This window comes from Falco cherrug, chromosome Z (assembly GCF_023634085.1).
Source record: "Falco cherrug isolate bFalChe1 chromosome Z, bFalChe1.pri, whole genome shotgun sequence".
Lineage (NCBI taxonomy): Eukaryota > Metazoa > Chordata > Aves > Falconiformes > Falconidae > Falco > Falco cherrug.
In genome coordinates this window covers 84427176-84454439 of record NC_073720.1, presented here as the reverse complement: position 1 = coordinate 84454439, position 27264 = coordinate 84427176, and the positions used below count along the sequence as shown (strand labels likewise).

At 43.9% G+C, this 27264-nt stretch overlaps 1 protein-coding gene across 1 annotated transcript; it reads left to right on the top strand.

Annotated features, from left to right (window-relative positions):
* The first annotated feature begins 168 nt into the window (after window positions 1–168).
* Window positions 169–27202, top strand: CKMT2 (creatine kinase, mitochondrial 2). Its single transcript, XM_005444530.3, has 11 exons — window positions 169–273; window positions 5271–5344; window positions 9009–9181; window positions 11210–11408; window positions 12619–12714; window positions 13549–13770; window positions 16145–16230; window positions 18706–18829; window positions 22385–22519; window positions 22875–23000; window positions 26674–27202. The coding sequence occupies exons 3-11, from the start codon at window positions 9030–9032 to the stop codon at window positions 26791–26793; spliced, it is 1260 nt and encodes a 419-aa protein (XP_005444587.1). The 5' UTR covers window positions 169–273; window positions 5271–5344; window positions 9009–9029; the 3' UTR covers window positions 26794–27202.
* The last annotated feature ends 62 nt before the right edge of the window (window positions 27203–27264 follow it).

Sequence of the window (27264 nt, the reverse complement as noted above, 5' to 3'; positions counted from 1 at the left end):
ATATTTGAAAGACGAAGTTGCCATCACCCAACTGCTATGTGCCCCCCTCCAACCACATCCCACTCACATCCTCAAGGGCACCCTTGTGCGAGCAAATGTCACTCACCTAACCCCGTGAAATAGGATTGGCCACGGCAGCAATTATTTTCATTTCCCTCACCTCCTTTTCCCCCTCTCATATTACCTGTGCTCCTGTCAGCACACCAACTCATTGCTCCCTTTACACTCTGGGCACGCTGCAGGCAGCAGGACGTCTCTACCTTCAGCTTCAAGGTCAGTTTAACTACCTATATTGCTTTTCTAGCCCAAACGGTAGCATTTCAAATATGAGGGTTATTAAAAATGAATTCAAAGCACCACAGGATGTGGTGTAATTTGGCTATAATTTATTGATTCGCATATTACCTGGTGCAGGAAGAAATGTGTCAGCCCACTGTGCAGCTGCTTCAGATGCTGACCCTTCAGTAACAGTTTAAGTAAGGGGAAGATAAATCCCTTTGCAGATGTGTAACAAGTTCAGTAAGTTTTTTGTGATTTTGATTGTAGCTCTCTGCATCATGGAGGTGAGGGGTTTGTACTGTAAAACAGCACTGGATTGATTCAGAAGGGCAAGCACTCCCTGCACCTGGGTTGGGCTTCGGCAGGAAAATTTGAGCTCCTGAAGTCTCACCAGGTCAGGTCTGACCAGCCAGACCTTCAGCTAACAGAAATCAAAAATCATGTCGTTACTAAGCTGTAGTTGTCTGATATATGAAGAGTTGCATTCTTTTCCATGTCTTATCTGTTTGTATGAATCTATTCATAGATTCTTAGTTTGGATAATTTTTTTTTCCAAATTATTAGATTTTTGTAACCATTCACTGACCTCTGGCATTACAAGGAGAAAGAAACTCATAAGTAGTTGGTTTTCCATAGAGATATTCCATGCTGTGATTAAGGCACAGTTAGGACAATATCTGCACTGGCATTGTTTCTGCACTCTGGAGACTGTATCTGAAACACTGACTAGCCAAAAAAGTTCGAGTGTTGCTCAAGGTGAACTATGAGAAACGGGATAAAACCACCAGTATTGCTTCATGAGATTTAGTGTTTTAATTGATATCTTTATCCTCTGAACCTGTAGTGTGATACAGCAAACCAGGAGCAATGTAAACTGTTTGCTGGGCATCTAAAAATGGTCTCTCATGCATGTAGTCCCTTATGACATTTATTGCAGATGTTTCTAAGCTGCCAGCAACTTCCATAGATGGGCAGGGAAAATTTTCCACTGGCATCTGTAGGCTTTAGCTCAAGCTAAAGGACTCAGAGGAATTACTTCTCAAATATAAAAGACCAGCGTCCTTCTTCCTCCACTGTGTGAAAGTTCAGCTCACTGCAGCGATGCCATTAGCAAAATGGCTTAACAGTTTAAGATGTGCGTATACGTTGTGTGTGATTATAAGCCCATGTGAACTTTAGCTATGACTGCCATTCCTCTAAAATGTCACCCAGGATCACATGCTGTAGCAATTAATATCACCCATGACACAGTTCAAATATTTAATCTAGTTCTATTTCTAGAAATGTCATTGTAACCCTTGTACCTTCCTTCCCTCCTTGGCTAAAAGTACGTATGCTGCCTAGTCCAAGATATAGGATAACCAATACTTGCAATCAAATACTTTAAGAGGAAAATGGAGCTGACAACTTCCGCTTTAAGAGAAGTTCAAGAAAGTAAAGAATTGATAGCAAAAGCATCATTCTTTTTAATATTAAAAAAATAAAAAAATTAAAAAGTAAAGTTCACAATTTCTTTGAAGAGTCAAGAGGTGGATCGTGCGTTGCTGATGCTTCACTCGCCTCTGAAGTTCCCAGGAGGGATGCAGCAGCGTCACATATGTGCAGATTACAGTATCTTCATGTGCAACGGGACAAAGCCTAGGCAGTCCAAGCATGGGGGTAGCTGTGAGTCAAATGTCCTGGGGACCCTGTGCAGCCAGTGGCCAGAGCAGCAAGGGAAGTTTTGCTGTGTCAGAATTTTCTTAAGTCGTTGATTTGAAAGAAGGATCTTTTTAGTAGTGGTGAGGGACCTGCTGTACAAAACCCGTATTTCTTCTGCAGAGAACCTTCAGCTTTAATAGAGGCCTTAATCTGGTTGCATCATGAATAAGAGGGAGAACTGGCTTAAGGCCCTGAGATAGGCATTCTCCAATTTTTTTCATCCCAGGGTTCAAAGTGTGGTTATAAACAGCCCCTCCACCTTAAACGATACTTGCCATCCTTTGGGCTTTTCTCAGCCAGCAACAGATTTGCAGCGGACTTTTGTTAAATCTTGCTGCTGGCTTTTGTCTGCACCTTCTGTGCATGGTAGTGGCAGATATATTAAGACACAGTTCTCAAACCAAAATACACTCCTGGCAGATATTAATGTCCTGAAGGCTGGTTACAGGTAGCTGAGCAGGTCTGGGAGGGGGCAGGGAGAGGAGAAATAGAGGCTATAACCTCTAAGATCATGACCTTTCAGACTCGTTTTGCTGATTCACTGGCCATAACTCATCACGGTGTATGGGAATACTTTGGAAAAGGCAATGCAAACCTGACTCTCAGTTTGTTCTCCCTTTATGGTGCTGACATGGTGACAGAATGGGAATGAAGAAACCGTGTTTTTGCAGACACTTAATGCTACGTGCTGTACAGCCCTGCGGCTGTTGCTTTAAGTCAGTGTTGCAATTACTCCCTCACAATTAACCACGACAGATATTGATCCTCAAGATGACTTGTAATGAATTAATCAAAGCTGCTCAGTGTAGGAGGGAGCCTGGTGCATGGAGGTTATGCAGCAACTGTTTGTGAGCCAGCTGCTCTGTGTGTCTTCTCTCCTGTTCAATAGTACTCTTGCTTTCTCCAAGTGGTAGTGCAAGTACAGAACTAAAAATCCATGCAGGTTTAGATGCAGCTAATTCTGGTTTACGTGTTACTTAAGTCCAAATTCACATGAAGCTTGAGGTACACTGAAAGAACTTGAAAATTCCGCAATGTTGGTGTGGTTAATAAACGACTTCGCAGCGAAAAGGAATTTAAGTAGAAAACCATAAATGACAATTGGGAGCCATTTAGGAAAACTTTATCAGTACATTCAGAATCCCACAACAGAGGGGAAAACCCCCCTGCTTATTAGGAAGCATTCCAAGTTAAAGGGAAAGTGAAAGTAATAGTAAAAAATTTGTGGGACTGATAGAGTCTTCAGTTAACCAGATTCCTGCTATTGCAGACAACCTCATCGCATAATCTTACTTGGGAGTGTATCTATGCCCGCATCAGAAATCGTTCCCTAACTGACACGATCAGGAAGCTCCCCAGGCCATGCTGAGGAGCTTCCTGCCCATGGTTCAGGGAACTGTGTGACCCCCAGGACGTGACCACAGGATGCACTTCTAGTGAGCCACTGTGGTCCCAAAGGGCTGATATGGTCTCTGAATGCATATGCTATTTAGCAGAGAGAAGTTCTGCTGCTTCCATGCTGAGGACCTGGTACGACCATGAGTGGGACAAAAGGACTTTTCTGGTATCAGGAGGATGCTGAGGATGAAAGAAGATGGGAAGAGTTCAGGGTAGAGCCAGAGAACGATGAATACATTTGAAAATATGATAAAATACTGATGGAGAGACATCAAAAAGAGCTAGTTATTAAGCAGCTACATGTGGAACAAATAAGGAGTAGAAATTATAAAAGTAGCAACAAAGGTCAATGATTCAAAGTAAAGACAAACAAACAAACATAGGCCAGAAATAAGATAAGAGCTTTATTTATTTTTTTAACTCAGGTTGGCTAACCCTTGGATCTCCTTCACCTTCTCCAGACCGTACTCTAGAGACAGAAAAAGGCCTAATGCAGGTGTTTTCCTTCCAGCACACCTGATCAGCACAGGCAAGGGCTTGATTCCCTTTCAAGGGTTAAAACTGATAATCGCAAAAGCTTTTCTGATCTTGAAAAATTACTCTTTCCCCTTCCCAGCTGCACTATGGTAGCACTATAGGCATTATTTTCTATCATCATGAGCACAAAGGAAGACCCTTGGGAAGGTCCTACAAAAAAGAAGTGTGCACTTTCGTTTTTTAGGCTGTGCAGTGGTTAAATTTCTCTGATGGAAGTGAATTTTTTACAGTGGAAGCCTAATAATAGCCTGCAGTGAAACCTGAACCATGACATGATATTTCTGATAAAGTGTTCTTAGAAAAACCTTATGCCTTTAATGACACCTTTGGCTGGGGTAATTACTTTTCTCAGAATCCACAGAGGTGGTGATAGTGCAAACTTATTGTTAGGGCAGGACGATATTTTCTGTGGGGAAAAAACCAGCTTGACTCTGTTAACGATTTGAGGTCAGATTTGGCAAATAGCTCTGAGGAGAATTTTTTTAGTTTGAGACCATTCCATTCAGACTCTTTCAGAATGGATCTTGTTTTAACGTTTATCTTGAAGCAATGCATTACTTGGAAACCGCGCTATTTTTAGATGGAAAAAAAACGAAAACCAAAACAAACCCATCTTTTTTTCCTGTCAAATAAATTTTATTCATTATGTACTGTCATTATGGAAAAACTTTTTTTGCTGAACTTGTACACCAGGTTTTTGTGCAAGTCTGTTTGTGCTATTTCGGCTGTATGTGGACTATCGGTAGAAGGCATGACACGGACTCAGTTTCTGCTGCATTATTATAAGCATTGACATTCAGAACTACAGCCCACTCTTGTGGCAAGAGGCTTTTACTGAATCAGGAGTTACATCATTTTGACAAAAAGGATTACAGTCGCCTTCCCACAGCAGTCCAGAGGATGTTTGTCTTCTCATAAGAAATTCTTACATGTTCCTGTAGACCCTTTCTTTGCATTTAACAGTCACAAATGATGGTCCCTGCAATGGCAATGCCATGCTGCAGTCAAAAGGTAAGGAGCAGAAGATCATGCCAGCTGTCATCTCCCAGTTCCTGCAGGCAGCAGCTGCATGATGCTATGATTGATGCTTGTCAGGTCGCCTTCTCAGCAGTCAGTTTTTCTGCAGAAGCAATGGGGTTTAAAAAGCTGAAGCACTTACCAGTAAAGACAGAAACTGAACTTCTGCTTATAGAACTGCAAAGTCTGGGGAAGAAAATATTTGAATGAGGTGTGCTGGGCTTCGATTGTAAGAAGAGATGTGTAGTTATACAGATGGACGTTTGGGTTTTTTTTTAAAAAAGCCTTCTTACTCTGAGGGTTTTTTTTTTATTATTTTTATTTATTTATTTATTTAGGTAGTTAACCTGTGCAACCTGTGGCATCTCCAGTGTTGGGCGCTTCTTAGAGCTGTTCGAGAAGCATCTGTCAGGTAAAGTAGAGCTTGCCTTTGCGTAAGGGAAACCTTTTCTGTGATCCAACAGCCAAGAATGTTCTGGGGGACAAGGCATACAGCCACAATAGAAGATAACATTGCCAACAAGAAAAATACTTGTGTTACAGGACTTTATTAAAACTCGAAGAGGAAAAACATTTTATAAGCATAAAATCTGCCTCTGATCAGGTGTCCAAAAGTCAGTCGTCCTGTCCCAAAGGTACAGATGCATTTAATGTATAGACCCTGAAAGGTTGAGAAGACTGCCGATGCTGCCTGGACAAGCAGGAGGAGCAATGAAACTGTCCATGCTGAGAGGGCCTGCTTTAGGTATCAGAGCCTGACATTGCACGTCCAGTCAAAGACAGACATCAGCAAGAGTAAGGAGGGGGTGTCATCCCAAATCTGGGTGCTTCGCCCTGCGTGCAACAGCCGACTCACACACGGAGCCCAGATACTTGTTCATCACACCTCTGCGCAGAGCTGGGTGCTCGGTGGTACATCCACAAAGCTAGCCCCTCTCTTAAGGCCCTAAAACAGTTTATACACTTGGAACAACTGTTTACAATTACATTTAGTCACAATTCTTACTGGTTCTTATGAGCCTTGGCTTTACTTAAAGGTACAGTGTTCTTTTTTTTCACCCCCATGTTCTGTGGAAAGGGGGCTTTGTTATTTGGGCGCTCCCTTTGCTCGAGAGTGGATCTTTTGCTATGCTGATTGAGATAGTTCACACATAGTTAAAGTAATTTTCTGTTTAGTACCATTAACCATTTGGGTTTCCAGCTTATCTTGTTGTGCCCCAGCTTGAATCATTCACGGAGTCTGCTCCTTCTGCCAAGGCCATGTCCTGAACTACTTGCAAGGGTTTCTTAACATCCTGTTTTTCCAATTCTTTTGACCCCTTGCTTTCATTATAAGTATTTCTTTAAATTAAATAGTTCTTGTATCAGGGCTATTCATACTCATTCAGTAGAAGTAAGGTACTACATGCCTCTATTTCCCAGATCAGCCGTGGCACAAAGCCTTCACTGTTACCAAGGAAATATCTGTCCTTCTTCCAACTGGTTCTTTTTGCCCCGGGGTTCATCCATTTCTTTTTCCAGGTGGTCTATTTCTCCTTCTGTTCACAGGCTTTGATTTCTGTTACAAGCGTATACCTCAGACACACAGTGTAGTTCAGCCTGAAAGTCAAGGATGCCCCGCTACCCGCAGACACCCAGGGTACCGTTTGCACACCTACGTCCTGCCCAAGGTTTGCTCTGCTCAGCTGCTCTCAGGATCAGGAGCTCGCTTATCCAATAGCTGTTGCAAGGGCAAAGCAAAGGATACAGGAAGCACTGAATCAACAGCTAAACAACCTTCAGCTCTTAACAGCTTCAGTGAGCACGGGTTTGTCTCCCAGAGAAATCACAGAGAGCAGCTGCTAGCATCCTCCACCCTCGCAGAGCCCCCATGTGCTTCTCAGCTCCTCCAGAAGAAATTAAGGCAAATGCCTAGCAAGGAGCGCGCTGTGCTTACCTTCCAGTCCCAGACCACAACATCAAGCTGATCCAAAGAGGAACCTTCTGGCTGGAAATTTGCTTCTATCCATTGTGCGTCCTTGATCACTGGAAACGGCTCGAAGGCAGAATATGCAGGCAGTCAATCAATAGCTGCTGCTATGAAGGATGGGACTTTCCCCTCACACTGCGTTAGTACAAGGAGCCGGGGTTATGTGAGAACAGCAAACAACAAAGTGCAGCCTTGCCGGCAGATACATGACATGGCTATATATAATGACCTGTCTGAGGCTGTTAGCTTTACATGTTGGGCTGTGGTACACGCCGTGGTCCATAGGTGCATGGCTCTGGTTACTTCCGAAGCATCATAATTATTATACCCTTGTCCCTCACACTTCTTTCTAAATGCATGCTGCATATTCCTCTAATTTAATCAGTTGTACAGACTAGATTTGTCCCTTAAAGTGACTTAGGATTCAGAAGCTCCCAAAAAATCCAAGCTGGTGGAAATGCTGATGAGTGCCTGGGGTCACTGAATATCTTTGTCTGCCGGGTTATTCTGATATGGTTTCTAGCTCCCGGGACAGGATTTTGACTGCTAGTCAAGTCCTTGCAGTAAAGATGGCATCTGTGGAACTACAAATACATAGAGCTGCTGTGAAAATACATGAATAGTTTCTAGACACTTTAGTATGACAATAATAGTTCTGTGCAGATTAGTCATAAGCAAATATTTCCATAGTGTAGGATGGGGATGCTATACTGTGAAAAGGCACAAGGACCACCTGGTAGATACACAGAAAAGAAAGCAGCACAGAAACCTCCATCACAAACCTCATATTTGGTTTTGATTTACAGTCAAATATTCTCCCACTGTATTTCAGGAGGGAGAAATCCTGTTGCAGTCACGGAGAGCCTGCCCTGCAATTCTCACCTAAATGAATTCATAGGTGGAGGGGAAACACCCCCAGAGATAAGACAAGGCTATGGCTGATGATCTGCCTCCTGTCCCAGCCCAGTGTCAGTACACATTTCATTATACCCTAGTGCTGTGCAACTGATTCTTGAGGAGCTGGAATAGCTGAGGAAATTGCAATGCACTCCTAATGGGGGCAAAAAAATGCCCTCCCAGTGTGGTCTCTCCCCACTTCTGTTTAAGGGGAATTCTTTCAGTAAAAAATAGTGACATTTCTCTCAGTCAGTCAGCACCTTTCTCTGAAAGGGAAATCAGATAATGTATATTAAATTTCAAAGGCATGGAGAAGACAGAGTAACAAACTTCAGGGACGAAATCGTTTAAACAAGATACAGGACATGAAACAAATGATTCTCAACTTGAAACAAATCTGTGTTTCTCATCTCACATATGTGACTAAAGCCTGCTTTGTGACATAAAACTGCAAGCAGATGGGAAGATCTTTTCACTGAGTGAGAAGACACAGATGCAACATTGCATTTGTCTTTAGACAGTAGTGTAAAATTTGAAGAAGTACATGGTTTGGGGCTAACTAACCCAGATGTACATAGAATTTATTGGAAATTAGAATACGTTGTTCACTGAAAATAAAACCAAATGCTTTGAGTGGTTAGTTTCACCTCTGAAAGAATGGAAAAGAGATTGTGTAAATAATTAATTTTTTTTACAACTTTGAAAAAAATAACAGAAGCAGCATATCCTGGGAAAAAGGTCATGTTTTCTTGCAAATCTTCCATGCCCATTTCCAAAAGATGATTTACCAGACTCCAGTTTTAAGAATAAGCTTCCGTCAATGACACAAGTCGGAATTTGTGTCCTTTATTTAAACAGGGGTTATACCTTCCTGAGGTCAGTGGCTGGCAATACTAGTCAAGTTGTGGTTCTTGGAAAAAAAATTTTCATTGCCTTCTTCAGACTTTCACAGAACATGCCATTTTCTTTCATAGACTCAAAGATCTCCTGTACTCCAGACATAATCCCAGTAGAACTAAACAGAAAAAAACACACGTATAGAAATAGTATGTGTAAATACTAATCATTTTCCTGAATATACTCATAAGTGCAAATCAATAATAAAAATAAATTTCTTCTATTACAGGGCTACCATTTAAAATGAGGGTTTACTTGTCATTTGCACTGCATGAGGACATATGGGTTGACGTTGGGCTGTCTTCTCTTCCAGACATTGTATCCTTCCAGAGGAATGGCTAGCACCTTCTGTCGTCTCCTGGCTGGCCGTGCAACCACAGCACTTTTTGCAGCCGCGGGCACAGGGGTGCTAACCACCGGGTACCTCCTCAACCAGCAAAATGTGAAGGCTGCTGTGCAGGAAAAACGGAAACTTTTTCCTCCAAGGTAAGGAGTGCGGGTTAGGCAGTCAGCTGAGCACAGAGCCTGTTAACTGGGCTAGGAGCAATGTTTAACTCTTTGGAGGAAGAAGATCCCTATAAAGCCGCAGAGCTGTCATATGGCCACGCCATCTGTGTGTCTGTCCATGGGCTGGGTGACCTGAGAAACAGCACCCTTTATTGATAACCCCATTTTTAGATAGCACCAACAATGTCCTTCAAGACCAGAAGGCAGCAATGTGAGACAGTTTCAACACTCAAAAAAACCCAACCCCACAATATTGCCAACAAGGACAAGCCTAAGAAATGTTTCACATTTTAGGCGAAGCACTACATTAGTCCTTACTTTATCCCATCAACTGTCAAACGCTTTTCAGCTCAACCTGTCGGACTGGCTGATTGTATGGACTGTACTGTTAGGAAATGGGAAAATATGTTCGTTATGCAACTAGTGAAGAAATCTTCCATATAACTGCTGTACTTGAAATAATCCTAATTCTGCTAAAAACTGGTTGGCCGATGATTAGAAATTAATTATAGACCTTTGTAGATTGACTTTGCTGGCTATACTTGTGTAAAACAATATGCATCAGGTTCTGACAGATCTTTTCTTTTATTCCAACCCCCCTCCCTCCCCAGTACTAAATATTATCCTAGTTAAAATATATTCTTATAGAAATAACAGAGTTGTGCATAGGTAAGTCGTTTTCAGTAAAAGGTAGATGTGGTCTGACTCAGCTGCAAAAATGCCTTGCTAAAACATAACATCTTTATTTTCCCTAGCTTAGTACACCATGCAACTTTCTGTAAATAATAATGACATCAAAGCAAACTCAGATACTGTAGAAGAACGAGTTTCCCAGCTGACATAGGTCAGACAGTCCCACTGAAGTCCGTGAAGCTGTGAGAGCAGCAGGGCTCAGAATTACAGAGAACTTCTTCAGCTAAACTGAATTCCCTTCCTACTTATGTTACCGAGATCTCGGAATGAAGAACTTACCAACACCAATGGGATGCAGATAAGCAGACACTTCTTTATTGACGGCCGGGTGCGTGAGTGAGTCCTCTCACGATCAGCGCACACCAAGCTTCAAAATCATACACCATATATAGAACTTATTCATCCATATTCATTAAATATTCATCCATAATCATAATATTTCCCGAAAATCATTAACATACCCTCCTCCCAAATCTGATTCTGTGCAGTAAAGGTTAGAAAAGTCTAGAAATGGGTCTGGGGTACGATTTGGGTAGGTGGTATGTGAGTCGGTGGTCACGATCTCCTCCTGCCGGAATTACCTGCTACTAAAGTTCACGGTTTCTTGGCGGGTAACTACAAGCTGTTCCAGTCGACTCTCCCCAGTTCCCATTAATTCTACATTCTGACATTTCAATGCATTCTTCCAGTCTACCTGTAAATACTGTATCCAATTATCTTCAATCATCTTGAATCTTAAGTCTGTTATCTACGTTCTAATCATTCCTACTAGGTGATTCTGACCTATGCTTTTGGCCTTGCTGCAGGGCTGTACAGAGGATTTCATAGCAGCTTTTGTTGTGCAACTACTAGTTTCATTAAAATATATTTCTTATTCCTCTATATTTCTATTAAAATGATTTTATAAAATCAAAGTTAATTAGTTCCAACTTACTAGCAGATCTGTAACATTTAAACAAAACAACATTAGAGCTCTTTTATTTTTGAATAAAAGCATCTCAGAAGAGATTTAGTGGGCCTTAGTACACTTTCAGAGCTCACTGGGATCCATTTTCCTGATGGTCCCAAACAGCAGAAAGCTGCAATTGCCTGTCGGTGCGGTGGACCACCGCTGCGTAACGTGGGGCACTTTCAGTGAGCTGAATCTTCCTCCCTTCCCAAAATTCAATGCAACATATCACCCGGGAACTAATTATACTTTTAAGCCGTGCTGTATACTCTGTACCTCACGATCCCTTTCATAGCTTCATAAACTGTCACGGATTACTTTTCAAAGTTGCCACATTAATTGCTTGGGATTCTTCTTCTCTTCAGTGCAGACTACCCTGATCTCCGCAAACATAACAACTGCATGGCTGAGTGCCTCACACCGGCCATTTACTCCCGGCTAAGGGACAAGGTGACCTCCAACGGCTACACCCTGGACCAGTGTATCCAAACCGGGGTTGACAACCCTGGCCACCCTTTCATTAAAACTGTGGGCATGGTTGCAGGTGATGAAGAATCCTATGAGGTAAGACGTTTCCACAATACTGTCATATCTGGTTCGGTTTTCATAGTATTGTAGACAAGAGCTTATTAGACGAAGACAGATTCCCAGTAGGGTATGTCTTCCTAAGATAAATTGTATCCCAAGGAATACATAAGGGGCAGGCCACGTGCATAAAGATGGTGGTTTCCCTACTCTTCCACATTAGGAAATGTATGAACACGAGGCGTTACTACAGATGCCCGCTCTGCTGCAACTGAAGTGAATAAAATAGACCTGCCTGGGAGCAGCTGCTACCTGGCTCCAGCAGCTGCCCTCCTTCCTATGACTAAACTCAGTTTATGGTAAAACCATGCAACCCTGATACACACAAAGGTCATGTGGAAATTTCATTGTGGAACAGCAGAGGCAGAAGTGAAACAAAAATGTGTTCTGCGAAGTGCCAGATATCATTAAGCGATGGTTTTTGGATCATGACGAAAACCGAAGACAGACAGCATCAGCATGGACAGGGTTATTTAACTCTGGAATAAGGAGAAGGGGTAAAGAAAAGAAAATCCTTCTTTTTATTGACCTCTGCGGTCTGCTTCCTTCAGTCTACCTACAACAGTACCTATTATTATACAGTCTCCTAACAGCATCCCAAACACTGGGATGCTAAGGATGGACTGGGACATCTGGCATTCTGGACTACCAGCTCCTGTGGTTCAGCTTACTTACTTAGATGTGCCACTGCCACTGCTCCTCATCTGCACGAAGGTGTGCTTGTGATCAGTGTTGACACACCTGAGCCAAGTGGGTCTAACAAAGACTAGTATCCCACGGCAGTGAAGACATAGGGTATTTCTGCGTGACATTCCTGCATGACCTAAACCCAAGAGGTAAGCTGCTGTGGGACTCAGTGTGTGTTCTGGTTGGTAATACCTCCTGAAACCTAATCTGGTTGCCTTGCCACCACATCCAGTACCTGTCTGTGGTAACTAGAGTAAACTTGTCACCTAAGTAAGGTGCAATTGCACCTTCTTTCTGTTGTGAAGACAAGCAACCGCTACAGAGCACTGCCTAGGTCAAAAGCGGCCCCTCCTTTCATATGTACCCCATCTGCGTTTGCAAAGCTCCCTTCACATCCGTCACCCAGGAGCCTGTGCCAAGGGAGCTTTTTTGTGGCTGAAGCTTGTGCACTGAAGCATTCTATGATGCTGCAGACTCTTTCTAGATTCTCTTGACTCCGTAGGTGTTTGCTGACATTTTTGACCCTGTCATTAAAGCAAGACATAATGGCTATGATCCACGGACAATGAAGCATCACACGGACCTGGATGCATCCAAGGTAGGACTGACATAAAATAATGAGACAATAAAGACTCAGGGCTGCTGCTTACAGTGATGGTATTGTATGCAATAGCAATATCAATACAATAGCAATACAATATCAATATCAATACAATACAATACATATGATACTATATCATATACATACAATGATATTGTATGCAATATGCAAAAAACTTTTCTTTTTCATGATCCAACTCCAAAGATGCTAATTTTAGGGTTAAGGAAAGTGGGATGGCACTCATGGCCCTATCAGGAAGACAGCTGCATCGCTGCCTTGTTCCTGGCAGGGGGACCAGTCCCAAGTGTACTGAGCATTTGGGCCACAGTCTCACTTGGCACCATGGGTCTGTTCACGAGCTTACAGATAACCATGTGTCTAAGGGTTGGAACGAAAGCAGGAGTTGTCTCCAATACACCCACATACATGTGATCAAATGTTACCTGCTGCTTAATATTTCCTTCATAGTTCAGCTACACTGTGGTTTAGCATCTTTTGGGGCTTTCATCTTTTGAAGGATCTTCCTTACCTGGCCCCCTGCCCCATATTGATGTTTCCAAAAGCCATGCATCTTCCTTCGTATTTCATGACCGTGAAACACTAACTCTGCCACATTCATTCAGTCCAAGAAACACGCTGTTCCTATAAAAACTCTTGGCATCTGAAACTCTGAGGGGCTCTTGGTATTCCAAGTATACGTGATCTCATGGAGAGGTCATCACGCCTGAGCAGGACGATGCCTGTCTTTTTGTACGGTGGGATTTGGGTTTTTTGATGGTGTGCTACAAGACAGGGAGATGTGTGTGAACGAATAAATCACTCTTCCTTCAGATCACCCATGGTCAGTTCGATGAGCGCTACGTCCTCTCATCACGGGTGCGGACCGGCCGCAGCATCCGGGGCCTCAGCCTTCCTCCTGCCTGCACCAGGGCAGAGCGAAGAGAGGTAGAGAATGTCGTGGTCACCGCACTCGCTGGGCTGAAAGGAGACCTCTCTGGCAAGTACTACAGCTTGACCAGTATGTCCGAGAGGGATCAGCAGCAGCTTATTGATGTAAGTATAGCCCAGTGCTGACATCACCTTCATTTACTCTCATTTATCTTAATCTTCATCTTTCTTTGGGTTACATGCTTTCTTTCCTGTGTAGCTGAGCAGGATAATCGCAGCATGAACACAGCAGTTAATGGCCTGCCAATATTTTTAATGTAATGGAAAATCATCCAGGGTCTGTATTTTGCCAAAGTACATAACTGTGCAGGTCTGAAATGTGGAGTTGTATTCCAGATAGCAAGGTCTGTGTCAAATCCAATGTACCTAGCTGCTGCCACATCTTTGGACAAATAACAATTTTTTTTTTTGCTCATTCCCTTGAGCAAAGCTTGATATTTTCTAGATTAACGACCATTCTAACTAAACGTACTACACTGAGATAAGCATTCCCTATTATCTGTGTTCTAGACTGCTGGGGTGGGGGGCTTTGGCTGTGATTTCTTCATGTCAGAACTACACTAATACTAATTTCCCCAAAATGGCTGTAGCTGATCGCACCCAGGTGACCTTTTTCCAGTCCTGTAACTATGTTTAAGGACTTGAAGGATCAGGCCCATAACGAGAGTTTTCATAGTCATACAGATGGAAACACAAGGATTTTCATCATGGATTTTTTCGCAGCATGTGACATGTCAAACAGACCTTGAATGTGCATTTTAAATACCCAAAGGAATGGCTGTACCCTGTTAGCTTTATTCATGGCATATTAATCCATAACATCAACCAAAAGGGAGCTGATGAAGTAACCTAACTATTTATAGCCCTGAAACTAGGTGTCACAGTCTGGATTAACCAGGAGTTAAGAATTTATGTAAGGTCAGTAACTTTTTTAATTGAATGTCCTTGGTAATGTGTTTATTGACAAGATGTTGATGACCTATTTTAGGTTTTATTTCCTTGCCTTTTTCAGCAGGAGAGAGCTCCTCAGAAATCAGAGGTCAAAACAGGAGTGTGGAGAATATAATTCCTTCATGGTTTAAGGCCAAATCCTTTGAGAAGTGGAATAGGCTTCACCATTTCACAAGCATTTTGCCTTGTTTTGTTTGTTTTATGGTAATTCAAACTTAGAGAAATCAAGGCATTGAATGTTGTCACTGCTTCCATCTTTAACTTGTACCATTGCTTACATCCTCCAGTACTTTAGGAACTTGAACCTCTGGTATCAGGCGTTCTGCAGCTTTAATAAGCACTATTCGATCTCGGTGAGGCCAAATCAGTGCTAGCTGAATGGCATTCAGCACAGAGGGCATTTGGTATTTTGCAGAACCGGGGCATATGCACGTAAGGTAAACTAATGGTGCTCACCTGTTTTCTGGCAAAAAGTGTCATACTTTTCTTTCAAGTAAAAGTGTCTAGTGGAGTAAGCTGAGGAAGGAAGTGTTGTGTCCCTGTGATGAGCAAAGAGAACTCTATACCTCTTCCTTCTGCATGATTGGGGTTCTGGCTGCATCATGTCCATCAGAGGGTATTCAAAGATGAAAAACTAGAATTCTCCACTAAAGGAAAAAAAGAAATAAAGCATATCAAATTGTCTACCATGTCATATTTATTCTGGATAGCTTGTCTCACTATTCTCATTTAAAGTCTGGATTAAAAAAAAACACCACACACACAACAAACCCCTCCACACAACATTTGATATGACAGTGTTTGAGGAATTAAGAACTAATAAATTGTCAGCATACACATGAAAATCAAACGGTTATTTGCTTTGGGGAAAAAAATCGTCTCAGTTAAAAAACAAATCTAAATGATCTGGAATGTGGCAAGTTGGTGGCACAGCAAGTGCTACATTTATTAAATCAGAAATAGCATCTCTGTTAAGGAACAGAACAAGTCTATGATTCCAAAAGGTCAAACTCAGCACTGATTTAATTCCTACCTTGACTTCATGCTCAGAATAAACTGCTAAATCTCTGTGCTGGAGAAACAGCTTTTCAGAACTAGCATTTTTTCTTTTTTTCCCAGTCTTTAAGAATTCATTGCCTTCTCCTACCCTACAGAAATACGTCTGTATGTAGAAAATATCTCTAGTGTTAGCAGTCAGGTCCCTCCCGAGTACCCATTGGTGTGTGGATGTGATACTAGGTCCCCAATTCCTATTCCTCCCTACATTTGAAAAATGTTTTTGGCAAAACGCAGTCATATTACCAGTGCCACTGAGAATCTGTAAGGCTCAAGAAAATCACCTGGGTAAAGTGATTTTAGTTTTCAGAAGAAGGAACCAGATTTCACAAGCTGTACTGTGTGATTTACTTGTACATTGATTGTCTTCACATAAAATGTATTAGACAGTGTTATACTGCTTCCTTGAATAAACCTGAATTTTGTTCTCTTTTCTCTCTCTCTCTCCCTTTGGCCCCATTTCGGTGTCCAGGATCATTTTCTCTTTGATAAGCCAGTGTCCCCCTTGCTAACATGTGCTGGGATGGCACGTGACTGGCCAGATGCCAGAGGAATCTGGTATGTTGTGTGACATGCAGAAGCTTGTGTTGTGTTTTAACGATTGTGTTTCAAACCTCCTTGCTTGTCCTAACCTTGCAGCCATTCTGTCCCTATACTCACAGCATGTTGAGTTTGCTTTGAAGAAAAAGATTGCTTCCTTGCTTAATTTAAAAACAAAACCCCAAATCCAGTAATGAACAACAGAATGGGTAAGACCTTTATATTCAAGAAACCATCATCACTATCATTCACACAACACAGCATCACAGGCGTGGCTCCTTCCTTAGGTTTTTAGCTCCATTTTTTCTTTTCCTAGATAAATGTTTGATTTGGGAAAGAGCCCGTGAGTCACCATGCAGTGGGCAGAGCTGAGGTTACAAAAGCAGCTCTAGCACCAGATGGTAGCCACGCTGTCAGCTAGGAACCATCGGCCAGCTGCAGGACACTGCATTGCTAATTCATGTCCCTCTCCTTACTGTCAAGAGGCAGAGTGTTACTTTAATTCCCAGAGCTGAAAGTAACACTTTCTTTCAAAATGAATTGGGCTAAAAGGAGATACAGAAGTTGGATTTCCTATTTTGTTCTAGGTCTGTTTCTACTTTTACAACACACTTGGCCTATTTTGTGCCCAAATGTGGTAATTTCTGTGGAAAGAAAGGGATAACAGCTCTGAGATCAGTGCACACACCTGCTAGCAGAGGATGGGGGCAGCTGTACAGTGCATAGCATCTGCATCCATCCTGGTATATTTCCAGGTGTTACCAGATGCTTCAGTTCTGAATACTTAGGCTAAAATCATTCTAAGGAACGACCTAGACTTTCTCCTTGCCCTAGGCAAGCTCAGCATTTTCAGAGAGGATGGACTTTATGTGGAAAAAAACTCCAGGTGTTCTCCAAGCAATGTCTGACAATACTGGCTCATGTTCAGAAGCATAGCCAGTATTACTGCCAGGGGATAACGCCATTTCTGTCGGGGAGCAGGCACTGTGAAAACTGATGACCTGCTGGAAATCCGTGAGGATTTTTTTTTATTTCACCAAGCTTCAGATTAGTTCCCTAGTCCCCACCTAAATCTGAGGAAGAGGAGAAGCTGAGGCTTCCCATTCATTGTGTCTACAAACAAAGAGGAGAAGTACCAGCAATATGATTACTATCCAGGGATCTGATTAAAACAGACCCGGTTTTTGGCTTGACATATGATATCAGGCAGACTGGAAAAGAATTAGCACAACTGGAAAGTATTTCAGTAAGCCACAATTGGAAAATCTGCCTTTATCTTGCAAGAAATTGTTGTCAGAAAGAGTACGCATTCTGGAAATTATTTTCCTTATAATGATTGCAATCCTGTCCTTGTTACAGGCTGCAGAACTATTCCCACTGACCTCACCAGTAGCAATGGCACAGTTTAAATTCACTCAGCATGGCCTCCCTCCACGTTCCTTAAAACAATGGGAAGACCTTGTTAATTAAAGGGGGAGCTGAGTTAGGCCAACCCCAGACTATCTGGACACCCCCCCCTTGAACATTTGTACGGTACTGAAGAGGTAACCAGAGCTCAGGTGAACATAATGTCAGGGCACAGGATGTTTACACCTGCTCAGCGCTACACTGGCAACCTCCAAGTGCCAAAACCAGGAGGCGCAGTAAAAGATCAGCTGAAAGTCAGGCAGGCTCTCAGTGAACTCAAACTTTCAAATGTAATGTGTTTCAAACCTGGTAATATTCCACTGTTTGTACAAATGAGTCCAATCCCATCCATCACCTTCTATGTGCTATAGAAAGGTTGTAGTAGAAGACAGAAAGTGGAGAAAAAGACAGCAAAAATGGCCTCAGCTTTGACCTAGCACTTAATAAACCTAGACACAAGTGATCCGTTTGAAGCAAGAGTGAGTATCTTCAGGCATTTTTATCTTAACTGACAAGCCAGCATCAGTAACGCACTGTCCAGAAGCAACGTGCAGCTGCTGTCCTCGGACATGTAACTTGACTGATGTGGCAATGCAGTGCTACGGAGCAATAGAGAGCACTGGGATTTGGTTTAGGGGAGAATACAATTACATACGGACATAGTGCTTGGCCCCCCGTAGCCTGTAAATGTTAGGTTCTTTTACTAGGTGCACAACCAAAACCATCCCTTGTGACAAAGGATGCAGAGCTTGGTTTCCCGCTTTGCTGCACCTTCCAGCTGTGCTCATGCTAGAGGACAACACATCTTTCCTCACTTAGTACTGTGGCAGCATGATGTGATCAGAAAAACTGCTCTTCTCACTGTGCTCGAGAAACCCATATAATGCGTATAATACCATTGGCACGGGGGAACCAGCTGTGAAAGCACCTCAGATCCCTAACTCCACGGAACAATGTTATTTTGCCATGCTTAGCCTCTCCACAGCCCTGAAAGATTGTGATAAAACTAAGGATACTGAGAATTCTTTTTCAAGGCTTGTCTTTTTGAAGATATTTTTTTTTCTTTTTTTTCCCCCTCTCAACCAGGCATAACCATGACAAGACATTTCTCATCTGGATTAATGAGGAGGACCACACCAGGGTGATCTCCATGGAGAAGGGTGGCAACATGAAACGGGTGTTTGAAAGATTTTGCCGTGGTTTAAAAGAGGTAGTATCTCCATGAGTTTATTATTCCTGTTTGTCTGTTGTTGGGCTGTTGTCAGCAGTGCTCACTGTGGTTCATACTGAATTGGCATCTCCAGGAGCAACAAAATGAAGTAACACCAGTCCACATAGCAACCCACACTAACGCAGTTAAAAGAAGGAAACGTGGGCAAATTGCTAGCTGAGTTGTAGAGAAAAATAAATAAAATGTCTTTGCAGCTTTTTCATTAAAATACTAAGCACAGGCTGACTAAAGATATGTCCCTTTTTGCCATTTTGTGCCTGTGGGCTGTGGGAATTCAGAAATCGAGCATTTAATTTGAATTGCTTGATTTGCTTGAATGAAGAATTTATTTGGCCCAGACTCATGAATCTCATCCCTGACGCTGGGAGCAGAGTGGATGCTGCTGAGGTTGTGCACAGGACTCAGGGCTTAGGGCACCTTCGCTCACTGCCACTTCTAGGGAGATATGGGATTTTGTGATTAAAATACTAAGAACTGACAGCCAGAGTTCCAGGATTTTATTCCAGTCTAGCTATTCACAAAGATATGGAAACCTTCATGAGATGGTGTGGAGGTTAGAACAGTTTTGTCTAGACAGTCCAGGTATGACTCAGGCTGGCTCTGGGCCCAGTGCGGCCCTGTGTACTGCTCTGGTATAGAAAAAAACGCTTTAACATAGATTGTGTCCCACAGGCAATGTCACAGAATCACAGAATGGTTTGGGTTGGAGGTGACCTTTAAAGGTCATCTAGTCCCACCGACCCCCACCCCCTTCCCCCCCCAGCCCAGGCTGCCCCCAGCCCCGTCCAGCCTGGCCTTGAGCCCCCCCAGGGACGGGGCACCCACAGCTGCTCCGGGCAGCCTGGGCCATCTCACCACCCTCACCGTACAGAATTCCTTCCCAGTATCTTACCCAAACCCACCCTCTTCCAGTCTCAAACCGTCGCCCCTCGTCCTGTCACTACAGGCCCTGGTAAAACATCTCTCTCCACCTTTCTCGTAAGCCCCCTTTATGGATCAGGAGCCCACCAGAAGGTCTCCCCGGAGCCTTCTCTTCCCCAGGCCGGACAAGCCCAGCCCTCCCAGCCTGTCCTGACGGGAGAGGTGCTCCAGCCCCCTGACCATCTTCGTGGCCCGGCTCTGGACCCGCTCCAGCAGGTCCGTGTCCGTCCTGTGCCGAGGGCGCCGGGGCTGGGCGCAGCGCTGCCGGGGGGTCTCACCACAGCGGAGCAGAGGGGCAGAGCCCCCTCCCCCGCCTGCTGGCCAGGCTGCGGGTGACGCAGAGCCCGGGGTACAGCCGGCTCTCTGGGCTGCGAGCCACGTTGCTGGGTCATGCTGAGCTTGCCCACCAGCGCCCACAAGTCCTTCTCCTCAGGGCTGCTCTCAATCCGCTGTCCGCCCAGCCTGTGTTTGTGCTTGGGATTGCCCCGACCCACGTGCAGGACCTGGCACTCGGCCTGGTTGAACCTCATGAGGTTCGCACAGGCCCAGCTCTCCAGCCTGCCCAGCTCCCTCGGGACAGCATCCCTTCCCTCCAGCCTGTCGACCACCACCACGCAGCTTGGTGGTGTCAGCAAACCTGCCGAGGGTGCGCTCGATCCCACTGCGAGTGTCGCCCACAGAGATGGTCCCAGTACTGACCCCTGAGGTACACCACTCATCACTGGTCTCCACTTGGACATCAAGCCACTGGTTGCAACTCTTCAAGTGTAACCATTCAGCCAAGTCCTCGTCCACCGAGTGGTCCACCTGCCAAATCCATGTGTCTCCAATTTAGAGGCAAGGATGTCATGTGGGACAGTGTCAAACACTTTGCATAAGTCCTGGTGCAGCCTTTGATATAACCTAACAAGGTGCAGTGGAAGAGGTGATGTGGCCAACACTATTCTCCACTACTCTTGTCCACATGATTCCTGGATGGATTGCCATAGTACAGGAAAGCCTAGAAGTTAAGCTAGGGAAGGTTGAAATGGGCTTGAAACTGTCTCCAAGACTCTAAGAATATTCAGGCTGCATAAAACAAGTATTTCTCCTCATTGGGATCCTTGGCACACTTACTTCATCTGAACGGTGGGGGAACAGCACTTACCTCCATCACACACATTACTCTTCCTGGGTATGGAGATGCATATTGGGCCAGCTTTGGACCACTTGTTTTATTCAAGTCACCTCAGCAAAACAGCTTCTCTGGCTTTCTAGAGACATCCCTGTCTCAGAAAATCCCCAGCAAGTGTAGAGCTAATATAGCTGTGCACCCCTTCCATGTCACCTCACAGCCCTCAGCTGAAAAAAAACCAAGGCCAAGCAGGGACAGCAGGGAACTACAATCTTTTGATTGTCGAAGCAGAGAAAGTTCAGAGTATCCATAGGGAAGTTTGAGTATGTGGTGGGTTTGGGAGCACAGCATAACAAAAGTACTTAATGTATAGTTCTTTGGCACTGTGGTGGTTAACTGGGACCTGTTAGGCTTCCCAGGTATACCCATATACCATGACCCCAATGACATGGCTTGCAGATGCTGTCCCCAGCTTTGCCTCTGCTCCTGCGCTTAGCTCACATTCAACAGAGGTGGACCTAGGGACCTGGCCACGGGAAGCGGCCAGGCAGCTTGGGGAACTGCAACCAGGGCGGGTGTCTGAGGCAGGACATGTTTCCCACCATCAGTTCTGCTGTCCTCACACACTACAGAAATGATGTTAGGAGAGTCCTTTACTCTCTATCCTTCTGCAGAATGGAAGTATTCACCTATATTAGCAGATTTGTAGAGGTCTTATGATTATGAGCTAGTTTATCTGTCTGATACTGCTCTGGAGGAGAACTGAATTGAGGCTGTATTTGGATCACAGAAGTAAGTCCACTAAGTGTATGTGTGAACAGAGTACCATCCTATTCAAAGGTCGATAGGCCCTTGTGATTTTTCTGCGGATAATTATTTCACTCCTTTCTAATCCGATCAGAGATCTACTAATGAAAATCATAATATACAAGCTATGTTGTCTCCTTATAATGGAAGCGTGGCTGTTAATACTAGGCATTTAGAAGTCAGGTGTCCTCCTCCAAGAGTCATGGCATCGCCTTGAAAACTACTCAAAACACAGCTTCAGCTCTTGTTGTTTGCTTCATAGCACTTGAGTCCTTCTGGCTTGCGGGTTGCAAATTTGTTCCAAAAATGCCAAGGTTAGAAACGCATGGCAAAAGCCATAATTCTTATGTGAAGATCTGGCTTCATGGGCTAAGGCTGAACCAAACCACCATGACAGGGAGCTTTGTGATAAAGTGACAAAGAGTCTGCAAGCTAGTGATCATGAGAAAATGATGAAGAAATCCTTGTAATATGCATTGGGGATCTTGGTACTTGATAAGTGCAAACATTTGCACCAGATCTAACCCAGACTGTACTCAGGTATAAATTTATGCAACTTTGCTGGTGTTAGTGAAGTTCATCAACATAGATCCATGGTGAAAAAAATCTCAGCTATAAGCAGACATCTTAAAATACGACATTTGTATGCTGCCTTTTCCTTTTTGCTTTCTGGCTTTTTTTCCCCATCATAGGTAGAAAGATTAATTAAAGAACGGGGCTGGGAGTTCATGTGGAATGAGCGTCTCGGCTATGTCCTGACCTGTCCTTCCAACCTGGGAACTGGTTTACGTGCCGGAGTCCATGTTAAGCTGCCCAGGCTTAGCAAGGTACATAAGTCATTTAAAAGACAAGTAACATAAGTCAGCTCTTATAATTTATAAAGGAACAAATGAGAAATGACAGCTTACAGTGGCTGCACTAGCATGCTGTGTAACAAGGTCCCAGGGATAAAGCACAACTAAGTGAGCACACTTTCATTCTGCAAATTATTGTATTTGTTATGGAAATTAATTGATTCTACAGACAGCCTCCAAGATAGGCTGTAATCCAAAGACTGAGAAAACTGTCCTGCTCTGCCTGTCTTTCTGGAGATGCTATTAAGTCATGGTTAATAGCATTGCAACAATTCAGCACAATATGCAGGATAAAGACCAGCAAGCTCAAGCCTGTTTCTTCTGATAGGACCCCAGGTTTCCAAAAATCCTGGAGAACCTGCGTCTGCAAAAGCGTGGCACTGGTGGAGTGGACACTGCAGCTGTAGCAGATGTGTATGATATCTCCAACCTGGACCGCATGGGTCGTTCAGAGGTAACCTGTTCCTTTTTGGTTTTTTTTCTTTTTTAGCTCAGATCTGTATTGATCTGAAACAGTTTCCCTTTGGCTGGGTTCACTCTGCTGACCTCAGTAGAGCCATGGCAGTTTTTACTCCTGATGGCTTTGGTCCAATGGGAATGTTTAGTCAAAGACAAATTATCAACCTGCATGAAGTGCTTGACAAATATTCCTCTTACGGCCATGAAGAAAACCAACCATGAGCAAGTTCCATAAATGTGGATTGCTTGCACCGCGAGCTGAGGATCTTCGCTGAGAGCATGCAGGTGCTGGAGAGGTTTGGCTTTGGTAACAGACATCCCTCTCAGGATGATGTTTCTCAGCATCACAGCACAAACTCTTGGACTGGCCTGCCTGCTGGAGTGCCCAGCTACGAGACTGGTGTCTGGCAGTCTCTGCAGTGCTGGACGTGAGATGTTTATAAGTTGTACTGTGGGCACTGAGCTAGCTACTACACATAGGGTGATACCTGCTGTACCTGCTGCAAAATGCTGGGGAAAGAAGCAGGGATCAAGTCCTAACCCACCCATGGAATCAGGCACAGAAAGCAAGACTGGTTTAGGGTGTCGTGTTCCTTTTAGTATGGTCATGCACTTTCACTCCAAAGTAACCGGGGAGGAGGTGTTGGTACCGTCTTCACGTGTCCTATGTGGCACTGAACAGAGGACGTGGGAAAGCTAGGTTTAAATCTGGACAAAGATTTAACTGTCAGCTCTGAGCCCTCCCAGCTGGGCTGTAGGCTATGATGAGATGGGTTTGTCTCAGGCATTTTCTTTGAAGCTATCTCAGTTTGAATGAGCATTTGTTGTGCCAGAGAGTGGAAATGACCCTACAGCCTGGTGGTGCTGCACTCTCCTGGGAGAGTCAGGTTGCAGACTTCATTCCAATTTCATATTTAAAAATATGAAAACATATTAAAGCAGAACAGGTCCTAAGAGCAAATCTACTGGAGCATGGAGGAGAAATAGCTGTGTCAAAGAGTCGCAGCCTCTTTCCACCGGCCTTCTCAATTCCTGAGCCAAAACCTTACTCCAGGTCATGGGCTGTACGTCTGTGACACTGCTGCAGCTTCCCTCTCCTCACCAACACCAGGGCTGTGTTCACCCTTGCCACGTCAAACAATTACGAGACAAAAAGTTACATTTAGACCCTTTACGTCCAGTGATTCAAGCACTCTGCCAGTAGATAGGGAACATTGGTTCAAACCTTCTGCCAAACATTTCTTTCACCCCCCAGGTGAGTGCTGTAACCTCTCAGCTATGGTCCGCCGGGCAGGCCCTGGTGGGACGGATGTCTCCTGAGGACACTTTTTCTCCACTAGCACTGCAATACGTGATTTGGGCTCACATGCCACCTGCTTGTGCATGTCAGGTTTTGAAGGGCTGCCTGCTTGCCCAGGAGCAGAATTTTAATTACCCTGGGATTTTGCTGCCCCAAGTTCAAACTTGATTGCAAAGAAAAAACATGCTGCCAAGGTGTGTCTATCCAGAACAGCACAGCACTGAGAAGCTCTGGCAGCTCAGACACGAATGTGGTTTGGTCCTGGTGTTGCAGCCCAACACTTGAGTTCAGCCTGACTCTGGGTAGGTTTTCGTAACACAAATATAAAGCTCAGATAATGCACCTGGGTTACAACTAGATTCAATCTGGTCCACAGCCAGCCAGCTGGCTTCCCTTCCTCACTTCCCTTGGGTTTTCTGCCACTGGGACAAAGCCAAGTCAGGTTTTCCATGCTTTCTTATTCAGACATGCCCTTGAATGTCTTCAAAGCCAAGGGGCATATGGACAGGGGTTTGGAAATTTTATATTTTGGAGTTTGATGTAGGCAGCTAAGTTTCTTTGGATCTAGATCAAAATAAGTAAGAGTGAAAAACTATTAAGCCGTATTATTCACAAGAGTATGTCACAAAGACATCTACTAATACCTGAAGCATCATCATGTGTGCTTTATGCTAACACTAATAATACAAAAGGATTACAGGGCATGATTAATTAGTATGAGTTCTGCTGACAGATGGCCTAAGCCTACAAATTTTTGCTTATATGAAGGCTTCCACTGAAGTCAGCGATGCCTCATGCAGCAAGGATTCAAAGGATTAACCCAATAGATAAGATCCAATCCTTATCTTGAAGATTTTTGAAATCTAAATAAGACAAGACAAACTCAAGGGGATAGAAATGTTTTATTATAAGACATATTTTTTTTCAGTACATAATAAAATAAATTCCATTATGTGGTAAATGTGTTTGCAGAACTGAATTATGTTCCCAAAGGTGCAAGATAAAATTGTTTGTATTTTTGCTTTGTTTCATTTACTGGTCAATGAAAACTTAATATGAAATTCCTTTTCTCCTGGAGGCTGCAAATTCAGATCTCTGATTTCCCAACACAGCTAGCCTGTAAAAAGCAATAAAATAAACTGCTAAGCCACTGAAATGCTTTATAGTAAAAACAAATCCCTTGAAAATGAGCAACTGTCACAATAAAGGGACAATGGGATTTAGTCTTTGCATTTGGTTTTAACAAGACAGTCATTGAAGGTTGCTAATAAACCATTTCACAAAGATTAAGAAAAATCAGTGCTATAGCTTGCTGGCTAACAATGCCACGGGCCTGTGGTCCTTGCATGTCACCACCTGTGGAGAAAGTCTGTTGGGGACATGGCACCTTGTAATCTTCAGCAACTTTGAAAAAGGTTACAAAGACACCACAACCCTCTGCCATATGGAATTGGAAATTTTGGTGCTGCTCTGAGCCTGGAGCTCATCCCACCCCTGCCAGTGTAAATCAACAGCTGAAAACAAACAAGTGATGAATGACGTAGAGCCAGATTGAGTTGAGTGCCTCTGCCCCAAAGATGTGGGTCCGGGGCTTGGCTAAACCACCTCAGCAGAGCTAGCATGCTAGCAGAATGAGCAGGATGTCTTTGCCTGCTGACGAATCATCACAGCAGTGTTCATGGTCGTCTGCGGGGGAACACATGGTCTTGACCCATGTCTGTGAAGAAGAACAAGACTGGTTTGACAAGCTTTCTCAGGCAGTCTTACTGGCTGTGGCCAAACGGGTAGTCTTACCACCCTCCCAGTCCCAGCCCTGATAAGGACTCCAACCCCATGTCTCCAGCAGGACTCAGGGACAGTATGAATCAAGGCACTGAGCCCCTGTCTCCCTCTCCTTGCGCCTCTCCTTCACCCTTGGATGCTGACTGTGGGGATCACAATGCACATGCACCCCTGGCTATGCCAGGCATTACTTCTCAGCAAGCATCTGGGGGGGATCCTGCACCCTCATGATGGTCACATTTGAAATAGGTCTCTCAACTCAGGCCCAAACATTTTTTTTTGTTTTCTTTGTTCCTATAGGAGTACAAGTAGAGGCAGGATTTGATGGAAATAACTTAAGGGGCTTATTTGAAAAATTTTGTTGCTAGCAATCCAAACTCAGGGCAAACAGGAGAAAGGAATTACTATGGGTTTCCACTTGACCAACGTGACCCACATTCCCTGTGCCACAGGGTGTGCGATCTCTGTTCTGTGGCCCTCCTTCAGCTTTACCTGCTGTTGTTGCAGTATGAGCCAGTTTTCCCTTCCTCTATTCCCAGCATTAGCTGAAGCTTTTATTCCTGTTATTATCTTCTTGTTGTTGTAGGTGGAGCTAGTCCAGATTGTCATTGATGGGGTCAATTATCTAGTTGACTGTGAGAAGAAACTGGAAAGAGGACAAGACATCAAAGTGCCACCACCGTTGCCTCAGTTTGGCAGAAAGTGATCTTGCTGATGATGGTGGCAACTGATGGTAAATACAGCTGCCATTCTGACAGAAAGGCACCTCTGTACATCTCTGTATAAATACCTTGTGTAATAAAACACTACCCAATACCTGATGTCTCCTTAGATCCCTGGCGGCACTGGCAGAAACTAGTCTTCATGCAGCTTTACTAGGATACGCCCAATACAACCACCTTGGTACACTCTTCTGTGGGGACTTCTTCCCTTCTTCCTTGGTTGGTGATAAGCAAAGCACGACCTCAGTAATGCAAAAAGCACAAACCTCTAATGCTACCCTGCCACTTACGGTCATACTTACGAAGTCGCTAGGAGAGCATTCTCTTTTCATTCACACACACCTCTCCAGTGACCGCCCAGGCAGCCAAAATCTGCCAGCCTGCTGTGAGGTGCTCGTTGCTTCTTCAGCAACCATTGGACACCATGGCGAGTTCAGCAGTTAACCAGAGCAGGC

What these genes read in the sequence shown, in the direction of transcription:
- CKMT2 (XM_005444530.3), top strand. Translation starts at nt 9,030, where the DNA reads ATGGCTAGCACCTTCTGTCGTCTCCTGGCTGGCCGTGCAACCACAGCA. An exon ending in CGGAAACTTTTTCCTCCAAG is followed by an intron (nt 9,182 to 11,209) that starts GTAAGGAGTGCG and finishes TCTTCTCTTCAG; the next exon opens with TGCAGACTACCCTGATCTCC. An exon ending in ATCAGCAGCAGCTTATTGAT is followed by an intron (nt 13,771 to 16,144) that starts GTAAGTATAGCC and finishes TTCGGTGTCCAG; the next exon opens with GATCATTTTCTCTTTGATAA.